At 37.4% G+C, this 17,474-nt stretch overlaps 1 protein-coding gene across 5 annotated transcripts in view; it reads right to left on the reverse strand.

Annotated features, from left to right (window-relative positions):
• The window catches only part of RICTOR (RPTOR independent companion of MTOR complex 2), a 183,309-nt gene that overhangs the window by 60,473 nt on the left and 105,362 nt on the right, over window positions 1-17,474 (reverse strand). For all 5 annotated transcript variants that reach the window (XM_043547431.1, XM_037902702.2, XM_037902705.2 and 2 more), the window contains 7 exons: window positions 16,665-16,732; window positions 11,032-11,114; window positions 3,369-3,456; window positions 1,655-1,745; window positions 1,439-1,505; window positions 1,255-1,335; window positions 37-137 (listed from right to left, as the gene is read on the reverse strand). In XM_043547431.1, the coding sequence (XP_043403366.1) occupies window positions 37-137; window positions 1,255-1,335; window positions 1,439-1,505; window positions 1,655-1,745; window positions 3,369-3,456; window positions 11,032-11,114; window positions 16,665-16,732 (579 nt within the window). The remainder of the gene's footprint in view (window positions 1-36; window positions 138-1,254; window positions 1,336-1,438; window positions 1,506-1,654; window positions 1,746-3,368; window positions 3,457-11,031; window positions 11,115-16,664; window positions 16,733-17,474) is intronic.

The raw sequence follows: 17,474 nt of genomic DNA on the forward strand, positions 1-17,474 counted from the left end.
CATTCTCAGTATCTTAGTACAACGTAATATGCTTACAGTCTTTTCTCCTTCAGGATATCAAATGATGCTGCCATATTCATTAGCGTTGGTAAGCAGTGCAAGTGATGGCTATGTGAATGAGGAAGGATTGTGTTTGCCTGAAAGAGATACATTTGTTATTAAAAACTAGGTCCAGCTATTCATCAATATTACACTTTTTTGGCCATATTCCACAAGCAATCAGCACACAAAAATCCCACGGACTTTAACAGAACTTTCCTATGCAAAACAATGATACAATATGGCTCCATTTACTCTTTTCATATAAGACAGCTCTATGTTAGAACACTTTCTTATACATGATTACAGATTCCTGTTACAATAATCCTTTTTTACTAAAAAGACAACTGTGAAATATACAACATTTGTTAAAAGGCATTTAAAATAGTTCTAGAGACTGCACTTGCCTCTGAAGTCTCCTGTTAACTTGTGGTTTTACAATCAAATTAAACCGTGAAAATGATAATACAAAATGTTGTCAAATGCCCAAAGTCAACAAACTGAAAGACAGCAAAAAATACTCCTTTCAACTGTAGTAGTCCATGATGATATTTGTTACAATACTCAGGAAAAAATATGAAACAGAATTGAGAGGTTTTCAGTTGCTAGTGACCCTTTGGGATACTCTCAACATTTGGCTGCCAAAAATGTTGTTGCAGATGCCACAACTATGGAAGTGCACAAAAATATTTCTTCAGCTGTTGAAATAAGATCAAACCCCTATCGTTCGGATGGCAAAGAATTTAATACAGTCAGAATAAATTTTAAAGGCCTACACACAAAAATCTATGTCATAAGAACATTATTAAGATTCAAAGTCAAGCACCAAAATATCAGAAAATACTAGAATGCAGGGTTGCCTATCAAACCATAATTTACTCACTCCCCCTTCACACACACACCCCCCCACTGCCTGCACTCGCCATGGGTGTATGCATTATGACAAAGTCTTTAATTACATATTATTTTTTCCATAGTGCCTTTGCCTCATTCAGCACACAGGATGGACCTGCTCTGGGATGAAAAACGTTGCATAATGAAGATTTCTCCGTAGCACTCCTCCCTCCCCCTTTATTTGTTGCAGAAGTTGTAAGGTGTGTAGTGAATGAAACAAAAGACTGCAGGAAGAGAAAAGTTGGTCTCATGGTTAAGGCAATCTTAACAATATGTGACACTACCAATCCTATCTACAATGAACAATAAACCCTGACTTACCATGTGCAAAAGTTCTCCTAACAGGATTGTTGCTCTAACAGACACATGGTCATCACTGCTTGTAATTACCTCAACCAGACCCTTAAAGATAAGTAAAAATTTACTGAAATAGCTGCATTTAATGTATACATATTTTATTATTATTTTGAGGAAATGATAATTCTAACTTAAACTCTGTACTTACTTCTAAAAGTCCATTAGTAATAAAAGCCGAAAGCACCAAAGCCAAATAATTATCCATGAGGTCAGGTCTAAAAAAAAAACCAAACAAACCATGCACACAATGTAAAATGTGTAGTTTCTTCTTCTATTTTTATTTCTCATTACAAAAGTTAGAAAACAATACAGCTTGTGTCACAAACACCACAACAATCATCCAGTTTCAGTTACAAAATGCTACCTTGATCTGGCTCGATGGGGTAATATAGTTTTAGATTCAGCTGCTACAAAACCATCAGAAAGTCTCCAACAGTCCTGAAACCGACCTGGATCTAGAGCAAGAAAAATGTGGACACCAGTAATTGTAACATTTAACTTTAAAGGGTCATTTTAATACCTGCAGTTGCATTTATTAGAGTAAATTATTCATTACATTAGCAGCAAGTGGTTTTATTTCTTCTAATCTCAAGTGTAGACCAAAACAGTACAAATATGATTTTCACATTCTTCACTTTAATATAGCACTGAACTTGTTATTAGCAAATATCATAATTTAGATTAACTAAAACTTAATATGAGACACACAAGGTGGCTGAGGTAATATCTTTTACTGGATCAACTGAAAGAGACTTAAAACTTAGAATGTATATTACATGAACACCAGTTCTCAGATTGCAGAGAAGTAGTATTGCTAATTATATGAGTATGATTTGTTCTACTATACACTGACTGCTAAACAGTGTTCAGCCCCCATGTTCATACAACAGAATTTTGTAATTTAGACCAAGCTTTAGTCAGCAACTCTGCCCAAGATTTAACTTCTGAGGCTGGGAAAACTGCACACTACTGCAGGGTAGAAGGGAGAGGCTGTCCTCTGTCCTTCCTCCCCGGTGCATACTCCTGCAGTGAAAAACAAAGGAGGGGCTGCTTCTACAGAGTTGCAGGAGAGCGTGGCTTCTACTGACATAAAACTAGCATCACATCTGACGCTGCAGCTTCACACATCCACCTCAAGGGGATTATGGAAAATCTGCAGTACGGATGAGAGTTCCTATATCATAGTAAACATACAATGTTTGTTAATTATGTACTAATCAAAGGCAGACATATTGGGTATTTAGAAATTAAACATTAATGATAAGTGCTAAATATTAAAATTAGAACTCTCAATGTATTACTTAATAACAGCACTTCTATGTTGCTCTGGCAGTTAAGTGCAGTAGCTGGTGTAACAATCACAACATAGGAAAGTGAGTTCTGATGTTTGTAATCTGCCTGGCTGTAGGTAGGGAAGTATATTTGTAAAGGCGCTGCGAAGTCTATTTGCTGTGTGGAAAAAATGCAACAAAAAGAAAACTATTGAAAATTAGATGTTTAGAAAAATCAAAGATTACTTTAAAACACTGTTTTAACAGTCAAAGTGCTAGCTACAGGTTGTCATGGGTAATAATACCTTTAAATAATATTAGTAGCAATGACACATTTCAGAGGTGATGTTCCTTGAAACTATAATTAGCCTACTAAAACTTAATAGGATAGGATATAATCCGACAACATTCCCCACCCTCCCAATAATAGATATCAACTATAGATTTCTGTGACTCTAACTTCTGGTAACTCCTTCTCTACAGTCAAAGTATCCTATTAACCTACAGCAACACATTTACTGGTGTCCTTTAAGATTAATTGCCCCCCAGGAAATCTCCTGTACTACTTTTACAGATGATGTAGTAATAAAATCAACAAAAGCCAGAATATGGGTGATACATTTGAAAGTAATCAACAGCTGAAAACAAGCCAATTTTTAAACAAGTATTTTTTAAAAGCAAATTAAATGATGAAATTGTCAATATTGACATGATTTACTGTGGCACGGAAAACCCCAAAGGACTCAAATTTTAGAAGAAATAAATAAGTCGGATAACCTGTACTGTGCATTGATTCTTAATACCTACCTACACTCAGAAGTGCTTCTATGAATTCTTCTGTCACAACAGGGAGAGGAAGGCGAAATATATCATAAAGAACCTCAAGTAGACCTCGCTACAAATACAAAAGGGAAATACTTATTTTCACAAGCTATTAGAAACCAGAACTTCACTTTAAAACTAGTAGAAAGAGTCAGTCTTGAAAGTTAGAAAATTATCCAGAATGAAAAATACATTGAAATGTAACTATTTGAAGCAGTTTGAAGCAGACTATCAAGCAGCAAAAACTCAATTTGTCTTGACTTTATTTTTAAACTTTATCTTTATGGTTTTTATGCAAAGAAAGCATATAATGAAACAAAAAAAACACACACAAGGAAGAACTAGCATTTAAAGTTCAATGTTCATAATTTGTTAAACCTGTTAAAAAAAATTAATTAAACACCAAAACAAAACAAAAAAATCCTGAACTCAAAAAGGTCACGCAGTGACTAAATAGATAAATAAGTGAGAACACGGTCTACAAATATTAGCATCTAATATGTACTAAACTTCAAAAGGTATGCAGTATTTTCATGTGTGACTACACATCCTCATATTTTTTCCAAGTGTTTCTATTAGATAGAGTCATTTTTTTTTTTCCATGAATGCAGGTAGCAGAGAGCTCACTCAGCCAGCCTGCGTATGAAGTGGAAATTGCAGATTTTCTAAAAGTAACTTCTGGCCACTAGAATAGTTACTACAAACCATTTCTTAATGTTAACTAATAGTTCCAACTCATCCAGCACTCCTAAAATACACAAGCTTGGAGAAGGGAAAATAGTGACAATGTTTTTGAGAGAACACTGTATATAATATTCCGTAACATGTGTTTGAGAGGTTTAGAGGATGTGCGAAAAGTTGGTATTGTCTCCAACACTCACTCTACATTGCTAATCTACCCTTAAAGAGTCTGGAGTACAGTAACACCTGTTTAATATCTTGCTCTGGAAGAATAGCAGGGACTTGAAGTATCTTTCACATTAAGCCAGTTATCTTTCCAGATTTCTGTTGAGATAGTAAGGCTAAGTTTTTTCCAATTTTCTTTGAGACTCAGAGGATACTGCGAGGATACTGCAAAACATTAAGCCATCTAGAAGTAATTCCTACACAGTGACTTGTTTCCATATTTCTTAACTTGTTCACCTAGAGGAGAGAGAGTTAAACAGACCAATTGTTCCCTATCAGTGTATAAATCCTTGAGCATAGTCACTGAAAGAAGGAACTGAGAGACAGCAGTGGCTGGTATTTGTTACACATGTAATAGAAAATCAGTTGATCATCTTCAATTTTTGTTAATCCTTTTTCTATCCAAATGGTCTTAAGTATGGAGTTGGCCCTGATCCTGAGGCACGGGTTATCCTATAGTGATACAGAGGATAAGTAAGACTGGGTGCTGTAACGTATTGCAGTATGCCCCACGTAGAAGCAAGACTGGATTTTTCCTTAGGGGTATGGATAGACTCCAAATGGTATAAGCCACCACTGGATGTGAACCACCTTATGATAGAAGGTATCTGGAATGCTGGATAATATAAATACAAATCTGGCAATACCATACCTCCAGTTGCCCAGGATTTCAGGGTCTTGTGACACCCAGGAAGCAATTTTTTATCCCATTTAAACTTCATAATACACCTATTTTTATTTGAACAAAGGGCATGGGAAAGATTTTGAAAGGCAAGAGGCTAACCATATAAGTCAATCCTGGGAAAACATTCATTTTGGCTACTTCTATTCTCCTCAGTAAAGATGACAGGACAAGACGCCATCTCGCTACAACCTTGGAAGTTTAACTATATAGTGCATACTTATAGAAACAATTTTCAGAAGATTAGGACAAATCTTAACACATTAGTAAGTGATTTCCATGTATATTTGAAATTGAGAATACTGAAATTGAGAAGGGTCTAATCTTTTGGATATACCCATTGCTTGTGATTCATTCCAATTAATGAGAAAACCAGAGATCTCTCCAAAAATGTCAACTACATCAATTATGGCACAGATGAGGATGGATTCTTCAAAAAGTACAAAAATGTCATCAGCATATAAACTGATTTTGTTCTTCTCAGTTCATACCTTGAATGGCGGAAAACTGATAACGTACACAGCAGTGTTTCAAGAGAGATTAAAAAGGAGAGAAGACAGAGGACAACTCTGTTGTCCTTTTTTCTAGTTGAAATCCTGGAGAAAAAAATCCATTAGTTGACAAGGGAGAGTTGTATAATACACTAATCCAGTTCAGGAATATTGGACCAAATTCAATTTTTTTTGTTTATTTATTTATTTTTTTTTTAAAAAGAACAGCCATTGGATAAATCCATTCAACCCTGCCAAAGACCTTCTCAGCATCTAGAGATAACGCTATAGAGGAAATTTTTAACTTATGAGCTTGCTGGATTGAGTAATTTTTCTCCTACTATCACCAGCCAATCTTCCTTTAATGAAACCAGCCTGATGGGATGATGGTGTTCAGTTATGTAGCAAAAATTTTTATAGTTATTTTGCAATCTGTATTCGACAGATATGGGCAGAAGCTGATACAGTTGCAACTGTCTTTGATCTTCTTCAGTATTAAAATAAATAAAGCAGTTGTCATTTCACTAGACATAGCTTCTTTTTGGACGGTTCCAGGGAAGACCTTTGAAAGAATAGAAGATAACGGATTACAATGTGTTTTGTAATTTACAAAATTACCATGTGTCATCCATTCCTGGAGCCTTGCCAGAATTAATTTTTTTATAGCGTGTTCAATCTCGTGTTGAGAAATCTTTGTCAAAAAACAACTTTTGTTCTGAAGTTAGGGTATTAAAAGGCAAGTCTTCAACAAAATGATCAAATCTGTTAGTGTCAAACTGGTTGTCTGATTTATATAAAAGCTTGACAGAATTGCTTTAAGTGGTTATTTATATCTATTAGTTCAAAGATGACACTCCCATCTCCTTGTAATATGGAAGAAATATTGTTACTGGATAGTTCCATCTTAAGTCTTCTGGCAAGCAGTTTACCACCTTTATCTTCCTCATTCATAAATGTCTTTGTTTGTCCGTCAAGTGTAAATTCAATTTGGCTTGATAAGCATTTATTAGATCTATATTTGGAGCAGATTAGGGAACACAGGAGTTATTCACTATTTGGGTCAGTCTTGTGCATTCTCTCCAAATCGTCTATTTCCTTGGCCAGAGTCTGGTAACTTGAGTCTCTCTCCTTTTGGGAGGTATACTTTAGCATCCACGCAGTAGCTTTCAGAGCTTCTCAAAAGATGGTAACTCAGGCAACCGAGTCCTTATTTTCTCATATGAAGTTATAGTTGACTGAATCAACTATGCAATAAATTTTTGCATCTTTTAGTAGCAGAGTATTCAGCTTCCCACCTAGAAGACTTCAGTGAAGTGTAACCAGCATCTATGGTGAATATAATTGGCATATGATACAAAATTAGCATATCAATAGCTACTTCTAGGCATGCTAGAATCAGATAGAAAAGAAAAAGTCAATTCTAGGAGTAAGATGAATGTACTATACAGAAATAAGTATAGCCATGCTCCTCGGCGTGTCTCAGTCTCCATATATCTTTTAAATAAAATTCATTAATTAATAATGATGGCTGGCCTATTGTGTTTTGAAGCTGAGTCTTACGTAATTGGATTTGTCCAGATGTCTTTCTAGGATAGTATTTCAATCGCCTCCCTTTAGTACAAGAATATCTTTTATATTACAAAGGATGTTGGCAGTGTCTTTGAAAAAATTAGAATGACCTCCACTTGGATTGTAAAGGCTTCCTAGAATTAACCTTTTTGAGAGAAAACCAGGATCATCATTTAAGAAGGATCATCTTCCCTCAGGATCAGACCAACACTGTATAAAATAAGATGGATGTGCTTTTGCTCTTAGAATTCAATGATGAATGATATGCTACACCTTCTTGATTCTTTTGGCATCTATTTGTCAGGCTTGACAAAGGCCTGGCTGGGATGATTTAGTTGAGGATTGGTCCTGCTTTGAGCAGGGGGTTGGACTAGATGACCTCCTAAGGCCCCTTCCAATCCTGATATTCTATGATTTTATGATTTCTGCTAGATTAATTTCCTGAAATCAAGCTACTTGGCATTTATTTTAAAATCTGAGGTGTCTCAAGATTTTTAATTATTTTGGAAGATTTATTGAGTCCCCTCATGTTCCGGAATCATACCCTAAGAAAATTCAAGGCAAAGTTTTGAAAGATATATTAAGATATACAACGTGACTGTAAAGATACATATTTCTAGTTAATATTGTTAAACCACATCTCTAAAATATGGTGTGTATTCATACACGTTCAATACTGGTTAATTTTCAATGAATTTATGCCTTCAATTTGGCCTCTAAGGTTTCAGGTATACAAAGATCTATAGTTAAATATCCAAAGAATAAATAGTTGTATTCCAAAGTATATTTGTAACGGGGGCAGCGGAAGACACTTAAAATAAGCCACTGTGAGCATGTTCAGATCCCTGATGGCATCTGTTTCATTCTCCCTTCCCCTCCCATGTTATCTAATAATATTCTAATCTTCACTAAACGCAAACACTTTTTCTAAGAACATGTATAATAAATATATGCATATACACACATGGAGTCATCACATATAAATTTCCAACTGATTTGGTCAATGAAATACTAATCTGAATAAGAAAAAGTACAAAATATTCATATTCATAATATGAAAATGTCCTGCACAAACTGAGTAACTAGTGTTATTTATGGTTTAGGTTTGAAGTACTTTTCATGTCAGAAATATTGACTGATCCAAAGGACTTGTGGTTAACATAACATGATCTTCAGAGGAAGAACTAGTGAAGAGACTGCTAGCAGTGCAAGTTGTGATGACTGGGGTTGATAATACTTCCTTGAGTACATGGTGCTATATCCCCCAGCTTAGTGTTAAACTGTTACTCCATGCATTGCAGTGTTGTTTGTACTCAGCTCCAAAGTGGGTAAACTGAAGAGTTCAGCCTAACTGCTAGATTATATAGGTGATTATTATTATAGCATATCTACAAGGATACATAAGAAAAATGGATTTTTCAGCATGTGAAAGTATGCTCTTTATGGTGAGCCATTATGGGTTTTTTGGTAAAATCTGGCTGCAATATTAAGCATCTTACAAATTTTGCAGGAAGTTTTGCAAAATCTTGTGAAGCCTGCTAAATCCATAGTGAAAGTATATGGGACTTGATGCTGTATCTGATATTGGTCCCCTGGGATTTGCTTTATGTCACTGAATGCAGTCCTCTTTTTGTTAAGCTCAGCTGAGAAGTCAGGACAAAGAAATCTTGGGCCCTTTGTACATAAGGATTTTGGCTTTTCTGGCAGCATTCATTAACATTACTTTATCATTGAACTTCAGCAACCTGAAGATAAGTCTGGGCTTGTCAGATTCCAACTTTCTAGCATCAGGAATTCAATCGATCTTTCAATATTTTAGGGGAGGCAACAAGGAATCCAATTTAAATGTCAGGGAGCAGCTTCTGGAGAAAGCTGATAATATTCTTTTCCTTTAGACCTTCAGCAATACCCAAGATGTGAAGATTGTTTCTTTGAGATCTGTTTTCCAAGTAATCTTGTTTTTCTTCCAATTTGTTTAGGCTAAGTTTTAAGGAGGCAGTTTCTTCTTTAATTTTACTCGTTTCAATGGCAGCCTAGTGTGGTTCATTTTCCAAGTAACCAATTCTCAATTTTACACCTACTTCTTGAGAGAGGCCACAAATATCTTTTGAGATTAAATCCACTTGGTCCTGAGGAATTCCTTCAGAGCCATGCATCCGATGAAGTGGGTATTCACCCACAAAAGCTTATGCTCCAATACGTCTGTCAGTCTATAAGGTGCCACAGGACTCTCTGCCGCTTTTTCAGTGCCATGATATCCTGAGGTAGGTTCTGCTGTGGCCCTTCTCCCCCAGCTCTTTAGGTGATTCTGGTTTAGGTCTTTGGTTGCCTCTCATTTTTTCCCACTGGAATCCATGTTCAACAGTTTGAAGTTTATCCAGGGAATTTAGACCTTTAGGACAGAAACTTAGTCAAATTTGCTAGAAAAGTAATAATTAAATTAATATATGGGGTGACAGGAGCTCTTGGACTAGGCAGTCATCTTTCTCACAGAAACCTTCAAGGTGAGAGTCATGTGGTATCCAACTGTAGATTTTTTTAAAAAAAAATGATTCTAGCTATATCAAAATTTGGCCACAATAAAGCAGAAAATTACTGTCAACTGTTATATTACATTTTGTATTGTGTTTTGTATAAAGACGCTACAATGCTAATTAAATGACAAAAGGGGGGAATTTATGGGTTGCCACTCCATTCTTAATTAGCAAGCAATGTACAAGCCTTGCAGTGTGTCCAAAATATAGCTACTAAATGATACACAAATAAATACAAAAAAGTCAAATTAATGTAGTATTATGTATTAAAAACAATAAAATATTTCTATGTTGACAAAGTAATAAAATGAAGGAAGTTAAATATGAAAAACACTTATTAGATCAACTAGCTCATCTCCCTGTCAATAAAGGATTGTCTCCAAGTACACATTTTCTAGTGTTTAGTCAGTCTCCAACTACATGTGTTTTTTTGTACTTCACACAGAGACATGAGTGATCAATTGCATTAAAAAAAAAAAAATTCGCTGGAGGCTATTGCACTTTGGTTTCTCTCTCATTCTTGCCAGGATCATGGACAATTGCTGCGACAAAAATTGTCTCAATCTCAGAAAGAAAGTTCTTTTCAGCTCCAATTAATCACAGTGTAAGTCCATATAATGGAGTCTTGATATACACAGGAATAACATACAGATAACATGCAAATAAAACTTATCTACTCTTCTAGTTACTGTATCTATATATCTTAAGTATTTTAAAGAAAACTTAGCAGAATTCAATTTTTATATTTTATAATTTCAACTGATTTTAAGCTTGTTTTAGATCTTTACTGATTTAAATTTTCACCACTGCACAAATTTATGGGTTTTAAGATTTTCTTTGATAAATTTTAATTTTCACAGTTGTTGGAAATCATGGGAGGTCTGAATTATTAATAACAAACATTGAGATTCAAAAAGTTAAAGCTTTTTAATCCTTAAAACACACATTGTCAACATCACGTCAAAATATGCAAAGTAACTACCCTTAAATCAAACTCTAATACGTTTTCAAGCAGCATTTTTCTTACTTTGCCTATCTGTAAATTTTAACAGTGATGTAATATTTTTGGATGGTGTGGGTGTACAGTAAAAAATCTGTTTACCAACATTTACAAATAAAATCTAATCCTTCCAAGGCTCTTTACAAGGCCCTGTTTACTGTAGTATACGACTGCCACATGATCTTTCATGTAATTATCCCCACAACACCCTTGTGAAGCAGAGCACTGCTATTATCTTCATTTTACAGAAGGGGAACTGAGATACAGAGAGGATAAGTGATCTATCCAAGATCACACAGGAACTTGAATCCAGCTCTTTCACGTTCTAAGCAAGCAACCTAACCACTCGATGAATCTTCCTACCATTAATGTTAAAATTAAGTGTTAAAAATACACAAGAAACACACACAAATGCACACAGTTTTAGAATACTATTCCCTCTGTAATTATCTTATTTATTGCCTACCCGTATTTCCATATTTGGTATACAAAGTACCCCAATAAGAGACTGGATCCCAGAGTTGCCAGGTTTGCATAAACTGATAATACCTAGAACACACAAAATATATAATTAGTGTCTCAATCAAAACAACAAATGCTTTAAAAAAACACTGTTTGAAATACTAATAAAAATAACTAAACAATTGTCTCATAGGATTATGCAGTTACTAAATCATAACTGCAGTTTTCCCTCTAGTTATGCAATCCCCAGCAACAGTCCATGTGTGCTTTGCATATTCACTAGTTATTTCTCAATAATTATGGTCCCTATGCAGCTCCTTGTATTCTGACTCTGATAATTGTGTAATTATTAAATTAAAATGTAACAGATTGCTCTGCCTCCTGTACACAGAAATTTAAATTTGTTTGCAAGCAATAAGACTGAGCTTCAGTTGTAAATTAATTTTAAATGAAGGAAAAGCAATACAAGGTAAACAAAATGAGGTTGTCCAACTTTATTTTTGTACTTGTTTCTCTAATTTCTCTTCTCCTTTCTACAAGTTAGTTATTATGGACACAAGTGCATTGCTATCTTATCCCAGACACTCCCTCTCAATTCTGGGGGTTAATGTAGATTTTCTTACACTGAGCTAAAGACCTAATTCTTCGAAAAAAGAAAGAAACCATCTGAGTGGATGATCATACTGCTTTGTAAAATCAGCCCTTGAACAAGTTGTCACAGTACGGGAAGCCTAAAATCGCCTCCCGAAGAAGGTAAGTGATCGCCGTCACTAGGAGCCTTGAGAACACCCTTGGCGGTGAGGGAAGGCTGAAGGGAAGTACTTGGTACTGAAAATGTTCCTGGCCTGTATTTAAGCATAGGTATTTTCTGTGAGATGGGTGTATCACTACATGGAAATAGAGATCTTGTAGGTTGAGGGCCGAAAACCAATCTGCCTCTAGTGAAGTGATTTATAGCTGCCAGTCATCATCCTGAACTTTTGAGACTAAGAATGTATTTAGTAGTCTAAGATCCAAAAATCAATGTCCACCCTCTGTCCTCCTTTGGCACAAGGAAATACCTCAAATAGAACCCCTTTCCTTGGTGAGGAGCTGAAATCAGATCTATGGATCCTAATCAAAGGAGAGAGTATTTCTTGTCTCAGTAAAAGCTCATGAGAAGGGTCCATGCATAGGGATGGGGAAGAAGGGTAGTTGGATGGTGTAGCCCAATGCTATAATTTCTATGACCTACTTGGCTGTACAGATCCACCTCCAGGCATGATGGAAATGGCAAAGGCAGTCCCCAAAAGGGGGTATGTGGGCAAAGCATTGCAGCTGCTGTACTAGAAGCGTGAGAGGATTCAAACACTTGACTGAGCCATCAAAAATGTGGTTTTGATAGTGACTGGGTACTTGCTGAAAAAGGAAGAGCACCCTTCTTTCTTTGGAACTTATGTCTCTTTCTGGGCAGTTCAGTGGATCTGTGAAACTCAGAGATCTGAGCAAAGCAAGATCTCTGGGAAGTCTGTGACCTACTAAATCATCTTTTATTTGCAGGAGTATATATAGCCAGAGATTTTAATGTGGCGCGGGAGTCTTTAGCATGTGAAGAGAGTCATCTGTGGTTTCTGAGAACTTTCGACCACTGAAGAGGAGGTTCTCAACAGTTTTCTGAACTACTCTCACGATCCCAAGAATTGGAGCCATGACACCCTGCACATAACTACCGCCATAGAGATGGACCTGGCAGCAGTGTGTGCGGCATCCAGTGATGCCTGGAAAGATGTCCTGGCTAATAACTGACCCTCCGTGACAATAGCCTGAAATTATTCTGTGTTCCTGTGGAATATGATCAATGAAAGCCACATATTTATTATACTTTGTGAAATTATATTTTACCCCAACCGGCTGATAGTTTGCAGCCTGAAATTGTATTGTGTCAGGTGAACAGGATTTCCAACCGAAGTGGTCCAAACACTTTTGGTCTTTGTTATATGGGGTACACTTGGAGCAGTGTTTGCTTAATGAACTCATTCACTGCTTCTACCATCAGAGAATTAGGTGAGGGGTGGAACAACAAAAATTCAGTGTTCTTGGAGGGGACATAGTATTTTTGTATCCACCCATTTGCAAGTTGGTAGAACAGTTGCAGGTGTTGCCAAACAGTTTTTGCTGAGTCCAGGAGTGCCTCATAAAAGAGTAACATACCTCCAGTGGGTGTTGCTGATTGTAAAACATCAAGCAATTTGTGATGCTAATCCTTCATCTCCTCGAGTGGTATTTGAAGATCATCAGCTACCCCCTTTATAAGGTCTTGAACCTGCTAGAAATCATTGGTCACAGATGGTGGTGGAGGCATGATCACATCAGCTGCAGAAGATGAGATAGGAGTTTGATGGATGGCTTCTTTATCTGCTCTAGCCTCCTTTTTCTCAAACGTCTCCTTGCGTTGGGGTCCCAGTTAAGGAGGAGAAGACTGAGCATCTCTAGCCTCCCAATTCTTCGGAGCTGGTGGCCGGGCAAATTGCTGCCTGTATGCAGCCCAGGCATCGCAGTATGGCCACTGCAGGGGCCCATATAGGAGAAGGGGTGGCATTCAGGGTTGGTGCCACCACCTTTGGTGTTGTACACCAAAGGTCTTCTCTATGAGTGTCAAAGAACTGATTTCTGTATGGATGGCTATGAGAACCCTGTAGTGACATGGAAGAGACTGAATAGGTCTCCCTCACCTTCTTGATATCCTCCAATGGATAGGGGGGCACCAGCAGAAAAGGGTGGAGAGCCTGGCAGTACCAGAGAGCGACAGTAGTCCAGAGACCAGGGTCTCAGTATTGAGAGGCATTCAGTAACCATGAGCAGTGGAGATTCTTGTTCATCTGCCACTGATAAGTCTTTTGGATATCTAAATTCCTGTGGTACCAAGCGGAGGATTGGTGCTGATGCGGTAGCATGCTTGGCAATTGAAGCAGAGAGTACCACAGATTTAAAGTGTAACAAAATAGGCATCGATGATGTCTAATGCTTTAGTTTGCATGGTACCGAGGGTCCCAATTGGGGAGGTATCAATGACAGAGTTGTACTTGATGGTACCAGTCTGGATGAATGCTTGTCCTTGCCCTTCTTCTACTTTGTAGATACTACTGGGGTTCTGTCGGAGCACTGTTTCTCCTTAGAGCTCAGGGACTTGCTGGTACTGGAGAAAGAGTCTTTCGCCTCTAAGGCGCTGAACCAAGAGGTCGAAGCTTCCGATACCATGGACTCAGCAGGAGGACCAAGGTTTTTGGGAGCAGCCTCCTTATGATGAGAGCCAGAGCTCCGCTTCTGGGAATCATCACTGGGATCTCAACAGTCTTCCATTTCTTAGGGGGAGAGCTGCACCAAAGTCAATTGGTGCCTAGACACAGATGTTCAGGGAGGGTCTCCTAAACTGATTCTGAAGCAGACAAAAGGGAGCGCTTCAATCAGCATCATTAGCTTCAACCTGGTCTCCTGATTCTTCCTTGCTCTAGATTTAAGGGCCAGGCAGAAGTTACACATCTGGGATATACTTAACTGTCCGAGGCAGGTAATGGTCTCAAGTTGCAGTGGGGGAGGTTTAGGTTGGATATTAGGAAAAACTTTGTAGGAGGGTGGTGAAGCACTGGAATGCGTTACTTAGGGAGGTGGTGGAATCTCCTTCCTTTGAGGTTTTTAAGGTCAGGCTTGACAAAGCCCTGGCTGGGATGATTTAGTTGGGGATTGGTCCTGCTTTGAGCAGGCGGTTGGACTAGACGAGCTCCTGAAGTCCCTTTCAACCCTGATATTCTATGATTCTATGATCAGGCAGCAGACACATTTAGAGGGGCTGTCACTAACTTTCTGACAACAGAGGCAACTTTTGAATCCTAGAGAGGTGGGCATGCCCTGCCAGGAGAGTAAGGGTCTCCAGAGGGAGAAAGCGGAATAAAGTTAATCCTCTCATTATGTATCTACTAACTACCTAACAAACTACCACCTAATACTAAATTATAAACAAAGAGTTAGCTGAAGCATGCTCAAGGCAGACAAGCAAGGCCTCAGTCTCAGGCTGAGACGGTTGAGAAGAAATTGAGGGTGATTCATCTGTGCAGTCCCATATAGCTATACACAAGTAGGCCAAATGGACACTGCTATTGAAAAATCTCGAGTCAAGGGCTCACAAAGCACTTGAAGTGAAGCACCTATGTGGACACTACTTGAAGAAGAATACACTTTCCCAGGATATGTTTATCATATTGGAAAGTGGAAGCACCCTTAAGTTATCACTGTATTATAAAATACAGTAACAGAGAAATTAGGTATGGAACAGCCCAACAGAATGAGTCAATGACTGCCAAAAAACATGCATGCTCTGTCTTAAATTAAATCTCCAATGAACAAAAATTTGGGCTTCTGACCTTTTTCAGTTCTTTGATGTACAAAAAAGCCTGAAGTTTATGTATTTGTTTTAAAAAGGTATTTTCCATTTGAGACTGGAAAACTACAGATGACTAGGAAAACTACTGAAATGGTGAAATCACGAAAGCTAAAAGTGAAAGTTAAGCAAGTGAGAAGGGAAGGGATTTTTAGACAAACTTTAAAAATTAAATGTATTTACTTCTGTAAATATTTCAATGACAAATTTTTTGGATAGAAGGAAGGTTTTATCCAAACACCCTTATACCACAGCTCACAATATGCACTTCTGAGCCCTCCCAATTCTACATTCCTGATATTTATAAAGGTAAAAAACACAAGTAGGAAAAAGTTAGCTTTTTATTTGTTTTAAAATATTTAAAGCCATCTTTATGTATGAAAGCAGCAAAAGAGGGCACAACCCCTTTTTAAAAATCCTTTATAAGTACACCTTAAAAACTAAAATTATGGGGAGGGGGAACCAAAGGGGCAGAAAAAGGGACAAATAATAAAGAAAACGTCAAGGGAAGTGGCATATTACAAGCCCACTGTTCCTTTAGTCTTCTGAAGGGCCTTTCAGGTTTTTAAGCTAGCTCCCAGTGTGTAGGTGAGGGAGGTTGTATAAGAGGCAACCAGGGAAATGGTTTGTTAGATGTTTCTAATCAGACATCTGCCTGAAGAGTTTGCACCAGCGTAGCCTCACCAATGACTGGCCACTGATTGCTGTAATTGGGGCAAATCCCTCAAAAACCTTAGGTGATGTCTACATTGGGGATTTGCCCCAATTACAGCAATCAGTGGCCAGTCATTGGTGAGGCTACATTGGTGCAAACTCTTCAGGCAGGCAAACAGTGGCGTTATTTGCACTGGTTAGTGAATAGGGCAGATCTCCAGTGTAGATAAAACTTTAGACTACGGTGATCATCAGCCTCACCCATCAAATATCAGGAAACACAGCTAAAGTAAACAGATATCGGATATGGAATTCCCAAATTGGCAACAAGAGTTGCATCTCTTGGTGAGGAATGACAATCAGAGCACACCACATAGTGGAACCCCATCTGATTTGACACATCAAAACACATTAATATCATTGCAGACAAAGTACTGATGAAGACAATACAAAGTAGACTCACAGGAACAGATTCTATATTTAAATGAGCCATTCTCTCACTCTTTAAACTCCCTTCTCTGCACACAAATAGGGGGTAGGGGCGGGGTGAAAAAAAACAAACCACTTACCTGCCCATGACCGAAATGCTGCCACTATTCCCATTTTGCTAGCTAGGAAGCGTGCTTCTCTGTCCTCTCTGTTATAAAAACAACAAATGCCAGACAGATATACTACCATTACGTTACTGTTAAACCTAGAGCAGTACTTTGTTTACTAGCCACTTCAAACAAGAGTACAACTAACTATTAGAGGCTTTTTGATGGGGAATGGGACACAACGTAAAAAATTCAGGTTCCATGTTTATAATATAAAGATTACAGAATCAGAGTTTTAATTTTATGACTTTTTCTTGTAAAATTAAAGAACCCAATCTCCCTAGCGAGTTACCTTGCTAGCCATGGAATGCTTCTCTAATCTAAAAATGAAAAAGCCAATTATAAACAAGATTTTTTCAATTTTAAAGGTAGTGGAAGGGATAAAAGATCAGGTTTTAAAAATATTTAGCAAGTGATTCATACAGAGGTGTCATCGTTATTTGTCACATTCTTTACTATGGTTAACAATGAACTTTTATACTACTGTGATAGGCAACAACCCCTAAGATAAAACATTCAAGCCTTTTCTGTTGAAAAATGTATTTGAGAAGATGTAAGTTCTGATTTAGACCACTACCATCATAGACCAAAATAAAATCCCACAATAATTTTATAAAGAAGTCATAACTTTATAAGCATTTGGATAGCAGATTTTTCTTCAGTTGGCAAAACATTTTCAGAAGGATGCACCTTGGCATTTTTGACCATCAAGCCAAGAGAAGTTATTGTAATAGTACATGTTATAGATATTCCCCAGTCAACTACACAAAGAACTACGTGGCT

Source organism: Chelonia mydas, chromosome 5 (assembly GCF_015237465.2).
Source record: "Chelonia mydas isolate rCheMyd1 chromosome 5, rCheMyd1.pri.v2, whole genome shotgun sequence".
In the NCBI taxonomy this organism is placed as follows: domain Eukaryota; kingdom Metazoa; phylum Chordata; order Testudines; family Cheloniidae; genus Chelonia; species Chelonia mydas.